Source organism: Cololabis saira, chromosome 9 (assembly GCF_033807715.1).
Source record: "Cololabis saira isolate AMF1-May2022 chromosome 9, fColSai1.1, whole genome shotgun sequence".
NCBI lineage: Eukaryota > Metazoa > Chordata > Actinopteri > Beloniformes > Belonidae > Cololabis > Cololabis saira.
Window position 1 is genome coordinate 16,178,956 of NC_084595.1, and position 23,922 is coordinate 16,202,877.

At 44.3% G+C, this 23,922-nt stretch overlaps 2 protein-coding genes across 2 annotated transcripts; one reads left to right on the forward strand and one right to left on the reverse strand.

The window, feature by feature from the left end:
• Positions 1-1,180: 1,180 nt before the first annotated feature.
• On the forward strand, positions 1,181-14,910 carry hspb8 (heat shock protein b8). The gene is made up of 3 exons (XM_061730554.1): positions 1,181-1,964; positions 6,643-6,706; positions 14,073-14,910. Exons 1-3 carry the CDS (start codon positions 1,526-1,528, stop codon positions 14,245-14,247), a joined length of 678 nt encoding a protein of 225 aa, XP_061586538.1. The 5' UTR covers positions 1,181-1,525; the 3' UTR covers positions 14,248-14,910.
• Positions 14,911-18,922: 4,012 nt separating this feature from the next.
• Positions 18,923-22,934, reverse strand: si:dkey-1k23.3 (heat shock protein beta-1). Its single transcript, XM_061729876.1, has 4 exons — positions 22,436-22,934; positions 22,061-22,124; positions 21,771-21,891; positions 18,923-19,462 (listed from the first exon to the last, which is right to left on the reverse strand). Exons 1-4 carry the CDS (start codon positions 22,782-22,784, stop codon positions 19,037-19,039), a joined length of 960 nt encoding a protein of 319 aa, XP_061585860.1. The 5' UTR covers positions 22,785-22,934; the 3' UTR covers positions 18,923-19,036.
• Between the last annotated feature and the right edge of the window lie 988 nt (positions 22,935-23,922).

A 23,922-nucleotide genomic window follows, 5' to 3' on the forward strand; every position in this document is an offset into this window, starting at 1 on the left:
GTCTGGGTGAAGAGAGGGTTTTTTGAGTAAAAGTTTAATTACTGCAACTTTAAAAACCTTCAATACACAATCTGAAATTAGGGCTAAATTGGTCCGGTACAATATTGTCGTACCAATAAGAGAGAAAACATTTTTTACAGTTAGCTGGTTTGAAGCCTTCAAGTAGCCTATGGGTTTACACAATACCAAAAGGGAAAGACACAATCTGGAAAGAGTTTAATGTTTTACAGTGAGAATGATTGTTTACAAGTGGAAATTATACAAGAGAGGCTCCCAAAATCTCAAGAGTGGGCATCCCTGCGCATTCACCCCACAACCAGACCATGCAATGCTAAGAAAATTTAATAAATATTAAAAAAGCAAGAGGTTTTCTCCGAACATACAGGCTTTACTGAGCATGTTAAATGTTAAATGCCCATGGACGCCCAACTAAGAAACACCGAACAACTGGGGTTTGTTTTGAAGGGTTGGCAGGAGAAAGCCTCTTTGGATGAAAACGATAACTGAGGCACGGATGATTTTTGAAGAGTTGAATGCAAACAAACCAACACGTTTTTACTGTTTTTGCACAAAACAAAGGTTATAGAGGGTGTATTAACTTTTGCACATGAATGTAATGTAAAATCACTATTTTCCTCACAGAGCCATGTCTACCAGCATGAACTCTGCTCTGCACAATAATAATAATACATCACCTGGAAACCGATCTCTTCCCCCTGAAAACAACATTCCCTCGCGAACTGCTCTTGCTGAAGTTTCCCTGCATCCCCATCCTCCAGCAGCAGACAGACACGCACTGATACTTCACTGTAAACAGATGCCATCTTCACAAACCTGACTTCTTGACTTGTTAGGCTGTTTGTTTAATCTGTGTTGTGACATCAGCGCTTTAAACGCGAAGCTCTGAGTTATCTTCTATTAAAAAGCCCGTGCGTCATGGGGAGGCGGGTCTGCAGGTCTGCAGGTCATGTGGACTCGTGTGTAACTTAGTTTGGGAAGTGGTGGGCTGGTCCCGGTCAGCTGTTGCGCCCCGCTGCAAAAAATGTCCCGACCACCAACTCTTTTAATCTTAAATAACTGCTGTTTTTGTGTTTTAATTCAAATGCAGAACTCCGGGGAGCTAATTTGGTTCAGCCGAGGATACCGGTTTTCGTCCAATGACAGGTTTTAAGGATTCAGCACTAGTCCTGAAACTGGTATTTTTTGCAGTGTGACGGCTCTCTCGGTCCTCCCAGCACTTTCCCGTCAGTTACAGCTACGAGGTAGTTCAGTATAAAAACAGCTGCCAGGGAAAATAAGTTCAAATCACAGAAGTTTTAGATTCTCGAAGTTTACTTTAGAGTTTTCTTGAAAGGATCAACAGACCTCACTGCGTAACGGTGATGCGCCTCATCCAAAAACTTTACCACACTTAGTGTAGTCTAAGATTCTTTTTTTTCTGTTTGTCTGTTGTTGTTTTTTAATCATAATTTGTATTTTTTGAGGATCAACACATTTTTGCATATCTCGTTTAACATTTGTGGAGATGGCAGAGGGAGACTTTTACACGATGGGGAACCGGCAGCGGTTTCCTCGAGATCCGTTTGGAGAGTCGCCGTTCAGGGACCAGTCTCCCTTCAGGGAGCAGCTGTCGTCCCGGTTTATGGAGGACGACTTCGGGATGCCGCCTTTCCCCGACGATCTGGGGATGGACTGGCCCGGGTGGGCTCGGCCGGGCCGGCTGAGCACGCGTCTCAGCACGTCGCCCTTCGGCGGCGGCGGCGGCTTGCGCCCCGGCTTCGCCCCCACGGGGCGTCAGTCCGCCGGAGGCCCCGCGCTGTACAGCAGCAGGTTCGGGGAGCCCGGCTCCCGCAGCCCGCCCACCAGCACCGGGGGCGAGCCCTGGAAGGTGTGCGTGAACGTCCACAGCTTCAAACCGGAGGAGCTGAACGTAAAGACGAGGGACGGATTTGTGGAGGTGTCGGGTGAGTTTGCAGAAACGAGATCAATGTGACCTCGACGTGACATTAAAGCCTAAATTATGGTTCCGCGTTAAATCGACGCAGAGCCTACGCCGTACCCTACGGCGTAGGCTCTGCGTTGATGTAACGTGGAACCATAAATCAGCCTTAAAAAGGTGTTTTTTGGGAATGCAGGCCTTTTATAGGCAAAAGGTGTATTTTTTTTTATTTAACATTTTCAAACAGTACAATGATAACAAAACTTCACATTATGCAAATTCACGTTGAATTATAACATATAAAGAGTACAACTCAAATAAAAAACAAAACAAAAAGCACAACACATTATAACCAGCCAGGGGGGGATGAAATTATAACATATATACATATAACATATAATAAAGCCAAAACATTTACATACATTTATGGTTTTGATTGCTTTTGAATTAGTAGAAAACTTAATAGAGTCCAGATACTGTTTTAATTCACAATGAAAAGTAAAAAAAGAGGTTTTTTTGCGTAAGAATTTGGATTTGTGCATGTGGAATTTTGCGAGGAAGGCAAACGGTGTATTGTGTATGGTATTTGTGACGGCGGTGACGTCATTGCTTATTGATTGGAGGTCAAAGAGCGATTTGTGTTTATTATTGTGTTTATTAATCATCTTTCAATTTAAGTGGAAAACATTGTAACATTTTATTTAATTTTGTTTATAGAGCCCACCCTCTCCAGAGTGGGGCTTCAAAGTGGATAAAATGGATTAACATATTAAAGTAATAAGTACATTGAATAGAATGTAAATAACCAGAGCCAGAAATAGAATAAGATGATTTATTACTTCTGGAAAAAAAAAAAAAGTGGTGGTATGTTGAAACGCTGAGGTAAAACTTAATTCTGATAACATCAGGCCCAAACTCTCAGGAAGTTTCCAGAACAAAGCTGTGAGCATAATTGTCCTAACGTGGCTCTCAAAGGTCTCAGCCGTGCAACATGGTCTTGACGTTAATGCGTTTCATTATGGGAGTGGGGGACAGGTTCAGGGGACTGGGACCCGCAAGTTGGCAGGCAGATCCTAAAGCTTAGACACCTGTTTCAGATTCTTGGAAAATCGCTTCCCTGGCCACTCATGAGCTCGATTTAGATTTGAGGCTAGAACATGTTTACAGTGGAGCTGCTTGCTGCCGCAGAGAAACCTCTGGAAGTGGCTCCAGGCCCCTCTGCACGTTTCGTGTGTGTTTGTGTCCCTGATAACATGAGGAAGTTGTGGAAACCGCTTCCTCCCCCTGACGTTTTGATGGATTCCAGGGATGCCCGTCGCTGTAGGGGGCAGAGAGGACAGCAGACGAGCCCCCCCATCCCCCTCCGGCCGGCTCTGAGTTTTTTATAAACACATTGTTGGTATGCCAGTTGGGTCACTCAGTCAGCTCCATGTTGGGCCTTTCTGCCCGGCTGCCGCAGTGACTCAACCCGGTCTAAAAGTGTGACGAGGAACGCAATAAAACCTTGTTAACGGCATCTGAGCAAATTTTGAACACAGAAACGTGTTAAAAGCTTATTGAAAGTGGGTAAAAATTATCTGAAGGGCGCTAATTGCGGAGCGCAGATGCACTCTGGTCTTCGATGGGTGTTTTGTGATGCAGGATTGGGCTCTGTCTGAAGTGAAGTGGAACACCTGTTTCTCTGAGGCATGTGTCGCTGCTGCATAACTCCGAGCAAGCGTGCAGTTTATAGCATTAACACAAACCAGCTGAAACACAAGGACCGGCTAAAAGCAGGGTTCGGGATGCTGAAGCATCGGTCCTAGGGACATGCATTTAACTGCTCGCTTGCCGTCACAAACGTGCAATTACAGAATTAATACAAGATTGTTATCAAAGAGGAAGTCTGCAGTGGAAGACTGTATTGATAGTTTCCTTTCTTATCCAAACATTATTATCCATAACAACAGATCTTTTGGCGAGAGACGACAGTTTAGTACCACAAACATTCTGGTTTCCACTTCAGGTACTTTTGGCTATGCGCTATGAGCTTTGGTTGCACACGGGGGAACAACCTGGGAAAGAGCAAAACAGCCGGGGTGCATTGCCAATATATAATCTTTATTATACAGTATTGCTATTCAATTAAACAATCACTGGCCCACAGGTCAGAAACCTATTAGCTACTAGGAATGGGCGATATTTTACCGTTCACGATAAACCGTCAAAAAAATTCCCCACGGTAAGAATTTGTCATCTCACGGTAAAAACGATAAATTCCCGTTGATGACGTTTTTGTGTAAAGTTGATTTATGTTTCTGCGTTAAATCGACGCACAACGTACGTGAAGGAAGGAAGGAAGGAAGGAAGGAAGGAAGGAAGGAAGGAAGGAAGGAAGGAAGGAAGGAAGGAAGGAAGGAAGGAAGGAAGGAAGGAAGGAAGGAAGGAAGGAAGGAAGGAAGGAAGGAAATGAGCCAGAAAGAAAGAAAGAAAGAAAGAAAGAAAGAAAGAAAGAAAGAAAGAAAGAAAGAAAGAAAGAAAGAAAGAAAGAAAGAAAGAAAGAAAGAAAGAAAGAAAGAAAGAAAGAAAGAAAGAAAGAAAGAAAGAAAGAAAGAAAGAAAGAAAGAAATTAGCCAGTAAGAAAGAAAGAAATTAGCCAAAAAAAATGAGAAAGAAAGAAAGAAAGAAAGAAAGAAAGAAAGAAAGAAAGAAAGAAAGAAAGAAAGAAAGAAAGAAATTAGCCAAAAAGAAAGAAAGAAAGAAAGAAAGAAATTAGCCAAAAAGAAAGAAAGAAAGAAAGAAAGAAAGAAAGAAAGAAAGAAAGAAAGAAAGAAAGAAAGAAAGAAAGAAAGAAAGAAAGAAAGAAAGAAAGAAAGAAAGAAAGAAAGAAAGAAAGAAAGAAAGATTTATAGTTAAAAAGATGGAGTTGAATTGGTATTTTTTTATCGTTATCGGGATAAATGCCAGAAATTATCGGGATAAATTTTGTAGTCCATACCGCCCATCCCTATTAGCTACACATCTGCTATCCACCCTGGAAGCCCTAAACCTTTTCCTTTGTCCAATCCTTTCGCTCACATTCAGTCATTTGGCTGAAGCCTTGATCATATTGGAATTATTGAATTTTCAGAAGTAGTTTGACTCGGGTCCCATCCACATCCACACAGGAAGCAAGACCTTCAAGTCATTTTAAGCACCGCTGTTGGGGACACAAGTGCACTAACGGACCAGTAAAGGGACAACTTGTGTAGCTATTATGTGTGCCGCACATTAGACGATGAACCATTTGGGCTGCACCAGCAAACCGGGTAGATCCCACCCATCGTCCGTAGGGGTGAACGCGGGTGGGACCACCATTCTAGCCGAGTTAAAGTGACCCTGTTCCATCTATTTCACTCTAAATGGTGCATGAATCAGAAAGAAATGTCTTATTAGTGTTTTAAATCCATCCATTTTCTATACCATGGAGGTCTGCTGGAGCCTATCCCAGCTGAGAGGCAGGGGTTACACCCTTGACAGGTCGCCAGTCTATCACAGGGCCACATATAAACAAATAACCAGGCACACTCGCACCTACGGGCAATTTAGACTTATCAATTAACCTAACATGCAAACTCCACACAGAAAGACCCCCGCTGGGCCAGGGGGTTGAACCGGGAACTTTATTGCTGTGGCCGCCAAGCCCCCGTGCTGCCCTATTGTTTTAAATACACAATGAAATGATCACATTTAGAAACTTCCACACAGATATATTTTATAAGTCGCAACAGTCGCCCCCTGCTGGTGACCACATGATATAATGGCTTACAGTACTTTAGCTGTGTGTGTGTGTGTGTGTGTGTGTGTGTGTGTGTGTGTGTGTGTGTGTGTGTGTGTGTGTGTGTGTGTGTGTGTGTGTGTGTGTGTGTGTGTGTGTGTGTGTGTGTGTGTGTGTTAGTCAGCATGTTCTGTGGCCCGTGAGAGAGCTGATGTGAACACCGTCACCTCGAACAGAGTGAAAGTCTGGCTCTCATCTCCTCCGCAGCCCTGTGCGTTCGTAGCAGAACGCCTGACAGTTACATTTGGACGCCACCCTTTTTTCCTTTTTTTCCATTACACACAGTAGAAGGAATCTGGAATCTGGAATCTGGTATCAATATGTCAAAGGAGCCTTGAAAACAAGGGGAGACGGCGTCTCCGACCAGCCCTTCGTTGCCCAGGAAACGTGTCCCGGGACCAGTTCTACGTCTGAGGTCACGCTGGTATCTTCACAGTAATGTCATGACCTCACCAGCGATCATAACTCACTGCTCTGCAGAGCGTCAGCCTCGATCTCCGCAGCCCAGCACTTTCGGCGGACGCAGACGTCACCAGGGGGGTGTAAGGTAGCACATAGTCAAACCTGGTGGGCGCAAAGGGGTCAAGGGGCGGGACTGGCCACGCCGCCGTCCGCCGTGATGACATTTAGCGGCCTGGGAGCAGCTGCTGGCTAGCTGGACGGACGAGGCTGGTCATAAAACAGCGAGGGAATAGGTGGATTGTTCAGGACGAGATGTTCTTTTGCATGTTCGGATCTGAGTGTCTCTGCAGAACAATCGTCCCTGGAAACGCTTCACGGTGGTGAAAACATTCCTCAAACATTGCAGGGATTGAGCAACGCAGGCGACGTGTGCAAAGCCGAGTCATATCAACTTGTTCTTGTTGTTCTCCACTTTCTAACTAATCTTTTCTTTTTCAACATGCAGGAAAGCACGAAGAGAAACAGGAGGAAGGAGGCATTGTGACGAAGAATTTCACAAAGAAGATTCAGTGAGTACATCAGTGAGCGCTCATGGGCCAGAGGGGGGGCTGCTCCTAATGGCACTTTTCCACTAGTACCTACTCAGCCCGGCTCGGCTCTACTCCCCTCGGTTTGGTGCTTTCCCACTAGGGGTCTACCCGTGCCAAGTAGATACTTTTCTGTAACTACTCTGCCGAGGTTCTAAGCGGGCTGAATCGTATCTGACATCATCACACTACACACCACCGATTGGTCGGGGGGTTGGAGTCAGACGTCTGAGTCAGGATGTGACATCAGAGAAAGAGCGACTCTGACTTGTTCATTTTATTCGACCAGCAACGGCAGCACAAAAGTCTGTTTCATGATCCAACTCTGAGGTGCAGATGTTCATAAACCTGGTGGCTGAGGAGAGAATTAAAAAGGGATCTAGACGAGGCGATAAGGAACGACCAGATCCACCAGGAGCTCTGTCACTTCATAGCTGCTCGCGGCTCCCAATGGACTTTTCAGCAGCGCCGAGACGAACTAAAAAAAATGACATAGTGTCGCCGCTTGAAGCTTCTCTCACTCTCGTTTTTAACTTGATATCGAACACAAGTCACAGACCCAGCAGCACATCTATCATCTCCTCCAGGTTCTACATCTTTAGTGTTGTTGTCTTTTTCGTTTAGATCACACAATCAAATACGTCACAGCAGCTTCGCTCCAACCTCCTACTTCTGCTCCAGGTGCTGGATTGTTATGGAAAAGAACCGGGCCGAGTTGAGTCAAGCCAAGCTGATATCAGTAGAGCTTAGTAGGTACTACTAAGTAGGTACAGCGGTGCTCGGTTGTTTGTGGTATGACAACGGCGCGTCAGAAGCGCAGCCCGCCGAGCGCCAACACTGTTTTCCCTGATTAGATGCGTTATTTTCATGCCGTATGTTTGTTTTTTAATTTATTCATTAACAAGAATAAAAGCTTTGAGAGAAGGACGATACTGTGCGGATACCTGTCATGAGGCTTTTACCTCGGCAGGAAAGAAACAGATTCATATCAGATTAGACGTAATTCTTTAGTGTCTGTGAGGTGAAATATGACTTTTTGATTGAAACTTTCATCAGCGAGCAGCAGCAAGGAGAGATGTGTTACACGACTCAGAATCAAAGAGAACTTTGATCCAATTTATTATCAGTTACAACATTTCCTTCAGCAAACGCTGTTCTCTCAGTCTGCCTTTTATATCAAATCTATTTCCAGTCATTTTCAGATATGAGATGTGTTGATATTCAATTTGCTGAAGTTACATCGTCCCGACATTTAGAAGACTGTCACGTTCGTAACCCTGACGCTGCTGTGATGAAGAGAGCTGCGGCACACGTGCACGACGTTAGCCATCAAAGAGCCTGTGAAGTGCCAGACGGGTCTGGCACCTTTAGTCAGGATGTTATCTTCGGATTCCCTGCTGAAGCTCTGGTCTCCTGCGTCTTTACTTGTGTTTGTACTTTATGGTGAGTTTCTTCTGTTATTACGCTGCTTCAGATGTTGGCAGATGATTTCTGTTGATATTTGCTAAACTACTCTCTATTGCTCTTTATGAGTAACCATGACAACGGAAAAGTGGCTCACTTTGGTCCTTGAGCTGTATGAAGCCAAACTAAAACTTAAAGTGAGCTTAATGGGAGATGTCAGGGATGCAGCGCAGGAACAAAGCAGAGGTTGTCATGGGGACACCGAGGTCGCCGTCAAATAAAATGGACGAGCTCGAACTAAGGCTGGGCGATATGGACCAAAAGTCATATCTCGATATTTTCTAGCTAAATGGCGATACTCAATATATATCTCGATATTTTTTCTGTGCCTTAATTGGGGTTTCCCCCAAAGCATTATAGCATAGCATCTCTGTTAGCTTCATTTTTTTCTGAGGCAAACCCTTAAAAAAACAGTCAGTTTTAATACAAAGCCTCGTGCCAAATGTCACACAGGTACCTTTATTAACAGAGGTCTGCACAATATCAAAATGTATAAAACAAATGAAATGAAAATAAACTGCCTGCATATATAGAATAAAAATGCTTCTTGAATAAAATAAAACAAATATCCCTTTCCTGCATAACAATTAAATTGCTCTTTTCCACTAGTACCTACTCAGTCCGACTCGCCTCGTGACGGCTCGTCACTCCTCGTCGCGGCTCCACCCATTCTGTCCTCGTTGGTTTTTCCACAGCCAGGGGAGAAGTGGGCAGGTTGGGGTGAAGCTGCTTGACGTACTCGATTGCGCAACCCCTTTGTTTGTGTCGGCGCTGATCAGAAAATCAGCTGAGAGTAAAACAGAGCTCCTGGTAGATCTGATCTTTCCTTATCGCCCGTCTACATCCCTTTTTTAATTCTCTCGTCAGCCACCAGGTTTATGAACATCTGCACCTCAGAGTTGGATCACCAAACAGACGTTTGCGCTGTATAATAAAATCACCGCGAGCCGCGAGTCGCTCTCGCGCTGATTCCCGCTTCCTGATTCAAACGTCTGACGGCCACGCCCCCCGACCAATCAATGGCCTGTAGTGTGATGACGTCACATCCAGGGCCGGCTCAGCCCGGTTAGAACCTCGTTACAGAAAAAGTATCTGCTTGGCACGGCTCTACCCGCCTCGGCCCGTAGTGGAAAAGCGCAAGACGGGGGCGTGGCGGGTAGAAGCGAGCTGAGTAGGTACTAGTGCAGGGGTGGCCAACCCTGGTCCTGGAGAGCCACACTCCTGCATGTTTTAGATGCTACCCTGCTTCAACACACCATGATACAAGTACCTGTGTCATCAACAGAATTGTGCAGACCTTGATGACAAGCTAATTAGGACCATTAATTAGAATCAGGTGTGCTGAAGCAGGGTAACATCTAAAACATGCAGGAGCGTGACTCTAGTGGAAAAAGGCCAATAGAGATGTGAAACTGATTAGAGCAGATCTGCTGGGCTGCATCTTCAGTGTAGCTCTGCTCACCTCCAGTCTGTTCTGGAGACGTACGGGTCGGACTCGCTGGCAGAGCTGGAAGTACTGGTGTCAGGAAGAAAACCCCAGGCTTCAAAATAAAAGCACGAGTTCCAGGAGGATTCCTTCCTGCCAGCAACAGCGTCCTCCTCGACATCTGACCAACGAGACGCTTTTCTGAAGATGGAGGAGGATAGATGTCCGGCGGCAGCCTCGGTTCAGAGGAACAGATGAAGTTTGGGTCTCGAGAAGTTTGCCCCTGATCGTACTTTTACTGAGGACAGAGGTTTGCGTGACATGCTTGTCTCTGCTACTCAGAACATTTAATTGGACAATGGGAAGACTTCAGACGGCGGCTGATCACTGGTGTGAGATGGCCTCTGACAGGCGCACCAGTCCACTTCTGCTGATTTCCTGTTGGCTAATTAGCAAGCCGGCCACCCGTAGTCCCACGCTGCTGATTTACAAAGCAGTCTAATTGGAAAGCTATCAGATGATGTCTCCTGAGGTAATCAACACCTAAAGTCTGAGACAGGCTGGATGTGGGGGGGGGTCCAGCTGTGCAGATTCAGCTGCACACTGACTCTTCCTGTGTGCAGGATCTGCAAATATGATTCAGTTGTCACTTTTTAAAAAGGAAAAAAGGTGATTTTTATAAATAAGACATAGCAATCTCACCTGTGACTTGCGAAAAGGAATGCAATGGATGAAAATTATCAGACCAAATATGTGAAGGATGGGACCAGTTGAGAAATATTGATTTAAAAATGCTCGCTGGTCAAGTTATAACGGTGAGGTGGCAAATGTCAAAATACCCAGCTGCAAATAGAAGTTCAGGACTAAAAACTTTCCTGCCACTTGATACCTCTGTTTATTTAGCCGGGACACGTACGAACCGTTCCACAAAAAGAGTCTGAAGCCTCAAATAGAAAATGTTGTAAGAGTGTACTTTAGGTCACAAAGTGACCAGGGAGCAGCTTTGTCCAGAGGAAGAGCCGTCCGTCCGTCTTCCAGTCTCCAAAAAACAGGAACTTATATCAGCTATTGAGCACAAAATGTTGGGTGCTGAGAGCAAAGATGATGCTCAAACCTGAAGTCACGTGACTCAGCTGCAGCACGGCTACAACACTTATCAGTCAGTCTGTGGAAGAGGGAGATAATGACGCTGGGCCGAGTGTGTGGGAAGAACCGCGGCGGTTGTGCAGTACGTTGTACATGCTTTGCTCTTCTTGCATCCCCGTGCTTCAGAATCTCTGCAGGAGAAACGAGCGTCGGACAGTTTTCTGTGCAGAAATCGATGCCCGAGGTCGACCGAGCGGCTGCCAGAGGTGAATAAACTCCACCAGCGTAGCGGATAAGCTTTCTGCTCGAGGTTCACGTAGCGGCCGGTTCTGACTCACGGACTCTGTCAGAAAACTTTGTTTTGCAGAAAATAGTTGTTGTTTTTTTAAAGACTCTCCTTAAAAAAGATTCAAGATGAATATTCTGACTTTAATTACTCATTTTTTACTTTAATAGTAACTGAGTTGATATTATGTCATTTAAAAAAAAAATCAAACACAGCACAAACGGTTCCCACGCTGAGGTCTTGCATCCTGGCGTTTACGTGGACGTAAGCATACATTTACTGAATAAATATTAGTGGGTCCGTCACATTTATCTCTCAGAAAAAGCTGTGCACACGGCTCAGGCTTCTGGCCAAGCCGCCAATCAGAAGAAATGTTATCTTTAGCTGTTTCAGTCCTATTTTAGCTGTTATGTGGAGGTTAAACTCGCAGCTCCAGCTACTGAGCCTAGTTCTAGGTGGTTCATGCATGTGACGTCTTTCTCCACAAATAAGCCTGACCCGCCACCGGCCTGGCTTCCAGGAGGTTTGTGAGTCCACGCTGTATTTCACAGCGGAGCTCTAATTAAACGGAGGGAAGATCAGCAGCCTCGTACGGCCCGGTGTTTACATCAACTCCCAAAAACACTTGGCTGCTCGCGCGGAGAAACCAACAACGCCCATATTTCAGTGGGATGAAGTCCCGGTGCACTGCAGCCGTTTCCGTTATATCTTCCTGCTATCCCTCTTCTCCGCGTAGGATGCAAATGTCCATAATTGGAGCCAGCCTTAAGTTTTGAAAGGGTTTTATGCAGTGACTCATACAGGATAACACCTTGGGTTGATGAGTTTTTACAGGAAAACCACCAACAACAGCGTTCCTACTCCACTGCGCATCATCTTGGATGTGCTCTGTTGATTCTAGTCTGAAAGTTGCTCTGCATCCTTGGTCCCTTTGATCGGTTGAACTTCTGTCCAGTGATGTCCGGAGGGAGACAGGAACCTCTAACGGCGGCCGGCCGTCTCCTCGTCCCCTTCAGCTGGCGTGTCTCCTTGACACTAACGCGACACAGGAACCTCTGACCAAAACAATGGCACAGCTGACCACCAGGTGGCGGTAATGCACACTTTTTGCTGTTCGCAAGCGTCCAGCAGCATTAAACGAGACAAAGAAGAAGAAAAAAGCTAAGAAGAAACAAGTAAACAACGGATGTTATTTGCATTTTTTTTTTCCAAACATACACTGCGGTTGTAGCTATTGTGATTAAAAGAACCCCCTGTCAGACCTCTATATTGGTGTAATATGGTAACAAGACCTGAACGACTCGTCGGTCTATCCATCGTTTTTTTTTTTTACGTTGATGTTCACGTAAGAGAGCTGTATGTAATTTACACATCCCCGATCAGCAGAGACCCCCCACCAGAAGGTTCCTGCTGGCCAACCTAGGTACCTATCTTACCCCTTTTCCACCAAACTGGTTCCAGTGCTGGTGCTGGTCCACGACTCGTTCAACATGCGAACCAGCTGAGAACGGGTTTGCTTTTCCATAGCTCGGGTGCTAAGGGGAGCCACGTCATTACGTTGGTGCAAACGTCAGTTACGTCGCTGCGTTTGGATTGGCGCGAAAGTTGAAGCAACAACAACATATTTGCTCTTATACGGACTTGGTCCGTGTAGCACCTCTGTGGACCATATCACTAAAAGACAGGTTGTCTCCTCCTCAGACCCATGATGCTTTGCTGCATCCAGATTAATTCATCGCTTATTTGAAAATGTCTTCATTTCGCACTCTTGCTATTGTTGTTGGTCTTAATAACTCTGACCCCTCCGCTTACGTAAGCGGTTCTTTCCTCTAGCCCAGGGGTCGGCAACCCACGGCTCTAGAGCAGTGTTTCTCAATCCTGGTCCTCGAGTACCACTGTCCTGCATGTTTTAGATGTTACCCTGCTTCAGCACACCGTGATACAAGTACCTGTGTCATCAACAGAACTGTGCAGACCTTGGTGACAAGCTAATTAGGACCTTTAATTAGAATCAGGTGTGTTGGTGCAGGGAAACATCTAAAACATGCAGGACAGGGAACACGAGGACCAGGATTGAGAAGCACTGCTCTAGAGCCACATGCAGCTCTTCAGCGACGCCCTAGTGGCTCCTGGAGCTTTTTCAAACATGTTTGACCTTTTTTTTTTCTTTTTTCTCTTTTTTTCTTATTTTTTTCTTTTTTTTTTTCCTTTTCTTCTTCTTTTTCTTCCTTTTTCCTTTCCTTTTTAATCTCGACATTTCTACTTTTTTCTCGAAATTTCAACTTTTTTCTCGACATTTCGACTTTTTTCTCAAAGTGCATAATGAAAAAAAAATCTCCTCCCAGTTATAACTAATATAGAAACATGCAGCATGTGTTGCCTTCATTCTAAGCCTGTACAAGACTTTTCATTTTTTGCGGCTCCAGACATATTTGTTTTTTGTGTTTTTGGTCCAATATGGCTCTTTCAACATTTTGGGTTGCCGACCCCTGCTCTAGCCCAACAAAGAGTTGGTGCTATCTTGGAACTGGTTTTTCAGGCCCGGAGCCAGTTCTTTGTCAGTGGAAACAGAAAGCCCGGTTCCAAACGTAGCACTGGCCCAGAAACAGCCCTGGAACCGGTTTGGTGGAAAAGGGATATGTGTATACCGGGCCGGTTTTCACCCCGTAAAGGTTCCTGAAGGCCACTTTTACCGGGCCGTTCCTAATAATGGAGACACGCACAAACGGCCGGCCCCCAAAAAATCGACCCGGAACTCGCTGGTGGAAAACGCGCCTCTTGTTCCCACCCCTGGAGGTCAAAGTAAAATCCAGAGGAACCATGCTGATTATTGGTGTTGAAGAGTAAAAGAATCAGGGTGGTTTTTGTTTCTGAAAACTAATAGTGACTTTCGCTTCGTCATCCAGATGGAAGATTGTTGTTGTGAGTCGGGGCTAAGTTTGGCATGACCTCAGTGTAGGAGCTGAACCGTTTCTCCAGGCTGCTCCTCCTCCCTGCTCGCCTTATTTCTTGCCTACCACGTGTTTTCAAACATTAAACTGTTCTGTGTTATTCCCTCTCACGTTTCCTCTCCTCCGTTTCATCAGGATCCCCACGGACGTGGATGCCCTGACGGTCTTCGCCTCCTTGTCCCCCGAGGGTGTCCTCATCATCGAGGCCAGACAGACGCCGCCGTACTGCCTCGTTAGCGGCGAAGGCTCTCAGGGAGGCGAAATGCAGGAGCTGGAGCTTCCTAAACCGCAAGAGGCCGCCGCCGTCTAAACCAACATCTCCCGCCGAACGCATCAACCGGAAAAATCAGTTATGAATTTGATGTCGAATGTTGTTTGAGACCTGAGATTAATCTGTAAAATGCACCACGTCACGAGAGGGAAGTTCTGTTGATGTCCATATTTTTTTTTTTTTTATACAGAAAAGCCTCGTCCTCCCACGAACAGATGCACCAGTTCACTAAATTGTATTTCACTATTTCACCTAAATATTCTGAATTATTTGACATTTTTGTCAATAAAACTTGTAAAAGGCATTATCACAGTTTTCCCAGAATCCACGGCGTGGCTTGGTTGGGTTGTTGTATTGGTATGTTTTGCTTCATTGGAATAAAAATGCTAAAATAAAGTCATACGCTTTCAAAAGGGACACGAGAACCTGATGGTTTTAGGTATGAAGTTTCACTATGGTACTAATCACCGTTCTGAATAGTTGCTGTCTTACACTGAGTTCTCTTTTAAGTTATATTGTAATATTCTGTGTGAATCAGCTTAATCAGGACTCTTACTTCACTACTTGTCTATCTTCCCAAAGTGTCTCTTACTATTATAGTCTATTACTAGTTTACTTTAGTTTTTGTAAGTGTAAAATGATATGACTATAATGATGGCACTGACTTTCTTTCATAATAAAGATTTTTTTTTTAAATTTAAATGTGTCGTGAGCTGCTTTTAATGTCTTCTGCTTGGAATTTGAGAGCAACGCTGATGTCTTGGACCGTCATCCATTGAGCTGGGTCCTTGATCCAGACGAATGGATCGCCGCCAGCTCGTCATCAAGGTCCTTCAATGACCCGTGCACGGACTTCTCCCTTGCATCTTCAACATGCCTTCATACTTTCTTAGTCTATACAGATCTTTACAGTTTTTTTTTTCTTTTTTGCTTCTTTTTTTTCCCTTTTTCTTCTCTTTTTTTTCTTCCTTTTTCCTTTCCTTTTTAATCTCGACATTTCGACTTTTTTCTCAAAATTTTGACTTTTTTCTCGACATTTCGACTTTTTTCTCGAGATTGTACTTCAACATTAATCTCGAAATTTTGACTTTTTTCTCGACATTTCAACTTTTTTCTCAACATTTCGACTTTTTTCATGAAATTTTGACTTTTTTCCTTGACATTTTGACTTTTTCTCAACATTTCGACTTTTTTCTTGACATTTCGAGTTTTTTCTCAAGATTGTACTTCAACATTTATCGTGACATTTCGACTTTTTTCTTGAAATTTTGACTTTTTTCTCTGAATTTCGACTTTTTTCTTGATATTTCGACTTTTTTCTCGAAGTGCATAATGAAAATAAAAATCTCCCCCCAGTTCTAACTAATATAGATACATGCAGCATGTGTTGCCTTCATTCAAAGTCTTATACAAGACTTTTCATTTTTTTCGGCTCCAGACATATTAGTTTTTTGTGTTTTTGGTCCAATATGGCTCTTTCAACATTTTGGGTTGCCGACCCCTGGTTTAGGCCGATCCAGAACATTGGTGGCGGTAAAGCATCTCCTTGGTATATTCTGCACTTGATGGCTTAGAGTTGGAATCTAGAGTTGTCTCTGCTTTCGTTGGTCCAGGCAGGTTGGTTTAGATTATTTTGTAGTGTTTGACAACTGTCCTGTGGATCAGTGGTTGGTGCTTGCCCCCTCTGGTCCTTCCAGTTTCCTTGTGGGCGGCGCTCATATGTGGACCATCTCAGCCACCGTGATGCCTGTTAGGAGCTGCCATGTTGGGACGAGGCAGGTTACCAGGGGTTAGTTGGGATGGGATTACCCCATTCTGTTTTGACTTCTTCCAGCAGGTCTGGGTTGAAGTCCAGGACAGAAGCTGCAGAGTATTTGAAGAGCATGTGTTTGATGTGAACCTCGACTTCAGCTGCCTTACCTGGGTTGGTTAATCTGAGGATGAGAAGGTCAGTCTAGTTCAGTTTCAGCCAGTTTAAGATATTAACATGCATGATATAATGACAGATTGAGTCCCACTAATGCAGTGATTATTTTGTATTGAATTTTATCAAACATATTTTGTAAAGTTTGAAAATGGCCCCCACTTATCCATCGCTCTTTGCAAAAACCCAATTTTCACAACCACTCGTAGAAGCGCTCAGTGCTTCTTGATGTTTGTTTTTTTAAGGTACTCTTTGTCGTATGCAGCAGTTTCTACGAGAGTCTCAAGTTGGAGCCTGAATCATTAACAGTTTCTGACTCTGAGGCAATTAGATTCAATTCAATGTTATTCATATAGCGTCTATTACAATACAAGATGCCTCAAGAGACCCAGGACATGACCCTGAGCAATTATTACATTAACAATGGCAGGTAAAAACTCCCCTAGTGGGAGAAAAACCTTAAGCCGAACAGTGGCAAGGAAAACTCCCCGATTTATACTTCTAATTCCTGCAGAAGCATTATTATTAAGAATGATAATAATACATACGTGTTACGGCTGTTGCCATGTTCTCCCCTTGAGAGTGTGAGTGCGCGTGTGTGTGTGTGCGTGTGTGCGTGTGTGCGCGTGTGTGTGTGTGTGTGTGCGTGTGTGTGTGTGTGTGTGTGTGTGTGTGTGTGTGTGTGTGTGTGTGTGTGTGTGTGTGCGTTTGCAGGTTCCGTGCAGCAGGACCTGATTGCTAATGCAGTCCACATGAGCTGGCTGATTGCTGGTGGGTGGAGTCATCAGCAAATCCACCAATCAGGAGGAGGGACTCCTGGATATAAGGAGCCAGCTACACAAGAACTCAGGGGGCTTGTTTTGTTATTGTTTGTTAACTAGCACTTGTTTCGGTTATAGATACTTTACCATTATTAACGCATTACTTTTGCAAATAAATAACTTTCTACTACCCTGAAAACATCAGTTATATATGTTACTTCCCTTTTCCCTGAGCCGGTCAGAACCTGAGTGGAGGCTTGTCCGGGAACCACACAGGGCCTCATATTACTCAAAGGCTATAAACTACCGTTTTCAACCACTTTTCTAGGTACCCAAAGACACATAAGTCATATGATTTTGAGTATGTATTTGTGTATTCTGTCTGTTTGTATTCTAAATCCTCCTGCAAAGATACACATTTTCTACTTTCATAAATGTGTTTATTTATATTTTATTTCAAATGCAAGCATTTATTTATTTAATTTATATATATATATCTCATATAAAATATTCACTGTTCTGTATATTTCCTTACATCCTAATTTTAAAATGTACCTGCTATTTATTTAATTATTAACTCAGGGTTTTTTCTATTTACTTGTTTAGTATTTTAGTTGTTATCTCTGTTCCTGCTCTATTTGTATTATTATAGGTACTTGTCTACATGTGGTTTGTTTATATCAGTGTGATTCTACATTTTAATTGTGTCTGTTGTGTGTATGAGGGTGAGTGGGGTTTGTGTGAGCGGGGGGGCTGGGGGGGGGGGGTTGAATTTTTAAAGCACTTTGTGCTACATATATGTATGAAAAGTGCTTTATAAATACAGTTTGATTGACTGTGATGATGGTTAAAGCTGAGATGGGGTTTTTTTTTAACTGTTTCACAAGCTGTATGAAAAGTGCTGTACCAATAAAGAATGAGTGATTGGTAGGAGAGGCAGATTGTTAAATTGTGTGCTTTTATTTCATGTACATATTATCTGAATGTCCACTGATAAAGGTTTTTTTCTTTTGCCGATGCTGGTTATTAAACACTGATTATATCACTTTCTGTACTTACTGTTTATAACCCACACACATGTTTGTGTATAAAAGCTTATGTGGGTCCTTCCTGAAGTGAATGCAAAAACTCACTCGAGGCTGAATTGTGTGTTTATAAATACTTTTATACGTGCCAACTCATTATGAAATTATTAATCACAATGTTCCAGACTCAACAATATAGTTTTGTATTTTAAGTATTATATTTTCATTTTCTTGCCAAAGACATATATGTCCTGCCTCTTTTCAGTTCATGTCTTTGTACTGACTGATGGAAGAAAAAAAAAAAGAAAGTCCAGCCAGCTTCTCAGTGTGTCTTAACATCTGTGTCTTTCCCCGAGAACGTTGCCACTGACGGGCCCGGTTCCAGGGATCCGGAGGGCCCGTGGTGTTATTGTTGGGAAACAGAGACAATTGGACGGCAGCTTAGTGGAGGGCTTACGTTGGACGAGATTGCTGCTGCCGCTGCTGCGAGCCGGCCGCAGGACTGGCTGAGGCGGGCCTGGCAGAGCTGCTGAAAGTCAGTGTTAAAATTGGGGCAATTCCACTGCATGTTGAGCAAAATTATGTAATCTTCTCTGTGGATTGGAATCGACAGGGATAATCACCGAGAAACAAAAGTGAAAAAGTTTCCAGAACGGAGCTGCAATCTGGAAATGACAACGAGCTGCCATGCTCCGGCTTTGCAAAGACTTTATGTGATTTTTTTTCTTTTTTAGTAAACTTACATGGACTGCTGTATTTAGATATGTGTAAACTCCAGTTATGCTGTTGCCATGGCAACTGCAAAAAAGGTACATTACCCGTTTCATAGCATTCAAAGTAATTTAACACCAACATAGCTTCTGCAACAGCTTGATAATAAAGCACCTGTTTAATTGTGCAGTCACGTCATTTTAAAGCTGAATTGTGGATTTGATTTGATTTTCAATAGGATTTTTCATAACATTGTGAGGGTAGAAAACAATGTAGACACAAAACGCCAACACTTTTGAGACACTAGTGCTTTATTGGAGCTCCAAAGCCAGCATGGTCACGCGTGTTTTAGCCACCGGGTCGGATGCGTTTGGGAAGCCAAGCAATGCAGGGTCACGTGCTTCTGTTCACTGGATGTGCACTTGCTTCACGTCGGCGGCCTCTGGCTCCGGGCTCTGGACGTCGCTCGGCGGACTCTCACCCAGCTCCGGCTGCTCAGGCTGGACGAGCTCCTGGGCCACCTCCACCGTTACAGGGATCTCTACCTCCACGGCTTGTTCTGTCTGTTCCAGCTGCTCGGATGTTTCCATTATTTCGTGGCTTTCCAGAGTTTCTTGCAGCACGGGAGATTGCTGCAGACTCTCTGTGCTTTCCTCATCTGCAGGCGCTGAAGGATCAGCCTCTCCAGCCGGCTGGTCCCGGGCCTCCATGCCCTCGTGTTCCAGCTCGGCGCTGGTGCCGGCAGCTTGGTCCTGATCCTCCCGAACCTCCGACTGGGACTCCTCCTGCTGGTTTTCTTTCACTTCCTGATCTCCAGCAGCCTCAACCTCCACCTGAATTTGAATACAGAAGAGTTTTCTTACCTTTTACGTCTTCACCAAAGATTAGATGAAGATTGAACATAATACAACAAGCAGTTCAGAGTACATCCTAACTGATTAGGTTTCATGCAATAATTTTATGTTTTGGAAAACTTTGTACACGTATCTTTAGATGAAAACATACATTTTGTTAAATCGGTAAGTTGGGCAGAATTAGGAGTCCCATGTTTCCCGTGAATGGGGTGAAAAGGGGCCCAAAATATTAAATGTGGACACGAAGCAGGAACTACATATTTGGGTATGGGACAAAAATGGGCCAAGTTAAAGTCGCACTACTCATACATGACAGGATCAAAGAGTGAATGTCAAAGTACTTCAAAGCCCTAGGCCGGTGTACGCCTGGTAACTGACTACGTTCACACTGCAGGCCTTAATGCTCAATTCCGATTTTTTTCCCATATCCGATTTTTTCGTGTGGCTGTTCACATTATCTTTTAAAATGTGTCCTATATCAGACTCGAGTGTGAACGCATCGCGGCCCTGAACTGACCCGCATGCACAGAGGAACAATAACAAAGACGTCACACGCAGCACGCCGTCATACGGCGGTAAACATGAAGGCAACAGAAGTGAGCGTACATGGGTATATTTTGTATATATCATGTATATGTATTATGTCTTGACCTTTTCCGATCGCTTCCGAGTGACTCCCACCCCTGCCAGCGCAGTATTATGACAACGGCCGCTCCCAAGTCACGTCAAAGTTGCATTAATTCCGACCTGGCTGTTCACACTGAGGTCGCATTGCAAAACATCAGACCTGTATCCGATTTAGAACCACATATGGAAGCGACTTGAATCTGATTTGAAAAGGTCAGATTCCATGTGACTTGTGCTGTTCACACTGTCATAAACAAATCAGATCTGAGTCACATATGAGCAAAAAATCGGATTTGGGTCACTTGAGAACTGCAGTGTGAATGTAGTCTAACAGCCAGCTCTGTTTGTTCCATCCATTTGCTCAAATTACAAAAAAACTGGGGTCCGAGTGGATTCCTCAGAGAGCATCCCATTAGGTCCCATTAGGTCGGGCCGCGCTCTTCCTGTCAGCCTGTCACATGATCTGGCCAGAGGTTGTTCCATTAAACTCAGGTTTACTCCCTTTCCAAGCTGCTCATGTTGTGTTGATTCTTTTTTTTTTTTAAAGCAGCTGCAGATTATTCATCTTTAAATTATTGTGGGTTTGGTGAGATGGTCTTTTGATTATTTATCTTTGTAACCATATTTTATTTATGTTATTGTATCTGCTGAAATGTTTTTGTTTTTATCCTGTTTATATTTTTCTATATTCCTATTTTTTTCTTTCCCCCTGCTGCTGTAATGATGGACATGTCCCCATAGTGGGACTAATAAAGAAATCTTATCTAATCTAATTTCTGTGCTCTCAGATGAACTCCCATCCTATTTATCCACATACTTGACACGGAACCAGTCTGATCATCAGCCTCCGGTCCCTGGATTACATCTCATTTGCCCCTCAGTCCGTACTGAACTTGGCAAAAAGGCGTTTTCCGATGCTGCGCCTGGAACCTGGAACAGGCTCCAACAGAAGCTGAAGCTCTCCACATTTATGTTGCTAGAGGACTTCAAATTACTCCTGGAAGACTGGTGAGACAGTGAGTGGGGGTCTGCACGTGTTCTGTATTGAACTAGTTCCTTTTTTCCTTAATTTTATTACTATTAATTATCTTATGTTTGTCTCTTGTACGTTCAGTTAGTCTGTAACTTTGTGTTTTGCTGCTGCCGACCTGAAACAGGGTCTCAATGAGATTTTACCTGTATAAATAAAGGATGAAATTTTTTTTTTAATTATTATTAAAACCTTGCCTTTCTGTACGGAAGAGCATTAGGGCCAGGCAGGAGAAAAATAAAAATAATATTTTGGAGGAAGATTTTTTTTTCATTGTGCACTTCGAAATGTTGAGAATAAAGTTGAAGTACAATTTTGGGAAAAAAGTCGAAATGTTGAGAAAAAAGTCGAAATGTTGAGAAAAAAGTCGAAATGTCCAGAATAAAGTTGACGTACAATTTCGAGAAAATAGTCGAAATGTTGAGAAAAAAGTTGAAATGTCGAGAATAAAGTTGAAGTACAATTAAACATCTGTTTCCAGTCTTTAGACCCGTCCAGCGACTCGGCTGCTCACGCGTCACATGTTGTGTGTTTATTTATCTTTTCCACTAAGTTTTAGCAAGAAACCAAATAAGCATGTTAGCCAAGTAAAACAGTCCCGATGGAAACGACGCCCCTAGCGGTGATCACCTTCACTGGAATGATGACGGCGGCGGGAAACGCGGCTTCGGGAACTGGGGCCTCCACAGTCAGGATTCCGTCCGCCGACAGCGTGGACACGATTTTGGTGACGTCCACTTCAGCTGGGAGCCTGAGTTAGACACAGCTCGGGTTTACAGTGCAGCTGGATGCAGCACAAACACCACAACACACGTATTTGTCATCTTTTCTGGATCCGGTCCAAATCAAACTCTCAGCCTCCCATCGTTGGCTGTGGACTGATGTTTACCAAGACCTAATCTGGTGTCGTCTTTGCCTACCTGTACTTCTTTGTGAAACATCTGGCGACAGATCCGTGCTCGTCCAGCCTCTCCTCGTGTTTCCCTGCGGGCGGATCGTGGGTTGTGAGTGAATCAAGAAACAGAGAAAACACTCTCAAATATTAGATTCTGCCTCACAGACGTGATTTTCTGTCCCCAAAGCGTGTTTAAACAGCTTCCTAATCGTTTAACGTTCAGCTTTTCATCCAGCAGTGTTCAGTTTAATGGGCTTTACTCTTCTAACTGTAAGAAGTGTGTTTAGTTATCTCTGCTCCTCTGAGATGAAAGTACAACAAGACTGTTAATATTTCATCAAGATCGTGCGTAATCGTATTTAACAAGGCTAATGGGAACTTAAAATGAGCAGAGTTGTACCTCCGACTTCCAGGAATCCATCTCTGACGCTGACTGAGACCTCTGAGGTGGAAAACTGGGCCACGTCCAGGCTGACCCTCCACTTGCTGATCTTCTGGCCCGGCTGAGCCATGGACTCAGAGATGTAGGGCACGAACAGCGGAGTGGGAATGTAGCCCAGCCACGAGCAGAAACTCCTCTGGAGCCGGTCCACATCCATCCAGCGGGGGTCCCCCGCCTCCAGGAAAGGCGGCAGGCCGAGCTCCCGACTCACGGGCCGACCGGGCTGCCACCACTTCCTCAGCGGGTACCAGGCGGTGGCCCTGTCGTAGTCCCCACACGGCATCTCTGCGGCGGCCTGCTCGCTCATATTCCTGGACAGAGTATCTCTCACGGAGTCCTGGGGACCTGGGGGAAGCGCTAGGAGCTGAAATCGTCTGAATAAACAAGTGGATGATTAAAGAAATCCACGTAAAGCTAAGTGTGCTGGGAGGTGAGTCTCCGAGGGGCTTTTATATAGCGCTCCTGTCTGATTCAGCGCTGAGGCAGCACTCCAGCCGAGCCCAGGAGACGTGGGGTGATGGGTGTGGGCCGGAGGCCGTCACCTCTCGCCGGCCCGAAGACATCAGCAGGCTAATTAGAGATATTTATAACTTTTAAAGGCACGATGGGAAATAGCAAGAGGCTGGCCCGGGCTGGTTTGTGTTTGAGCCGTTGCATCTGTTACCAGAGGACCATTCTTCTCACATCCCAGTGAACTCTGTCCTGTCAGCATCGTTCACCGGAGGACGGCGAGGCCGAGGTTTAGCTGGATCACGAAGAGGCTTAACAGGATGCACGACGCAAGGGTCGGCCGATGCCACCCCACTGTCCTTTACCCTTTTCTGCAGAATTATTTCTGTTTTATCAAGAGGGACACGTTTGGAAGTGCTTCATTATGGGATCTCTGAGCCTGTTTAAGCCCCAAAACAGATGAAACCGATGCCTCTGGCACTCTTCGTGACGTCTGACCCCCAGATCCTATCCTCAGGACGATGCTGTATGAGAAACGGGTTGCAGCCTTTATCACACCGCAAAAAAAAGGTTTTGTTCAAACTTTTGCTGGTTTTAACGAAATTTTGCCAAGAAATTACTCTTTATTCCACTGGCAGAGATATTTTTTGCCTGATATAAGACTGTTTGACTGGATTTAGCAACATTAGGCTTATTTCTAGAGGGGCTGTTTTTGCAGTGTAAAGATTATCCGAAGATGTTCCATCGTGCTGATAAAATTAACTGTGCAGGGAAAAGTGTGAATTTAGCAACTGGGACAAAATAAAAGGAAGTTTCTTCTCCATCAATTGTGCTCTAGCAGATTTTTCCTCCTGCAAGTCTGGAGCAAAGGCATCGATACAGTATCTGAATATGATCATTGCTGCTAGTCTATCTTACTTGAAAGTGCACAAATTGGAAATTAAGAATACAAAATATGCCTAATGCCAGTTTTTCAAAAATTATATCTACAGTAT

Excerpts from the sequence above, each read along its gene's own strand:
- si:dkey-1k23.3 (XM_061729876.1), bottom strand. The coding sequence starts at position 22,784 with ATGAGCGAGCAGGCCGCCGCAGAGATGCCGTGTGGGGACTACGACAGG. Across the intron at positions 22,125-22,435 it reads TGGATTCCTGGAAGTCGGAG|GGAAACACGAGGAGAGGCTG; the intron begins GTACAACTCTGC and ends ATCCGCCCGCAG. Across the intron at positions 21,892-22,060 it reads TGTTTCACAAAGAAGTACAG|GCTCCCAGCTGAAGTGGACG; the intron begins GTAGGCAAAGAC and ends TGTCTAACTCAG.
- hspb8 (XM_061730554.1), top strand. The coding sequence starts at position 1,526 with ATGGCAGAGGGAGACTTTTACACGATGGGGAACCGGCAGCGGTTTCCT. Across the intron at positions 1,965-6,642 it reads CGGATTTGTGGAGGTGTCGG|GAAAGCACGAAGAGAAACAG; the intron begins GTGAGTTTGCAG and ends TTCAACATGCAG. Across the intron at positions 6,707-14,072 it reads AATTTCACAAAGAAGATTCA|GATCCCCACGGACGTGGATG; the intron begins GTGAGTACATCA and ends CCGTTTCATCAG.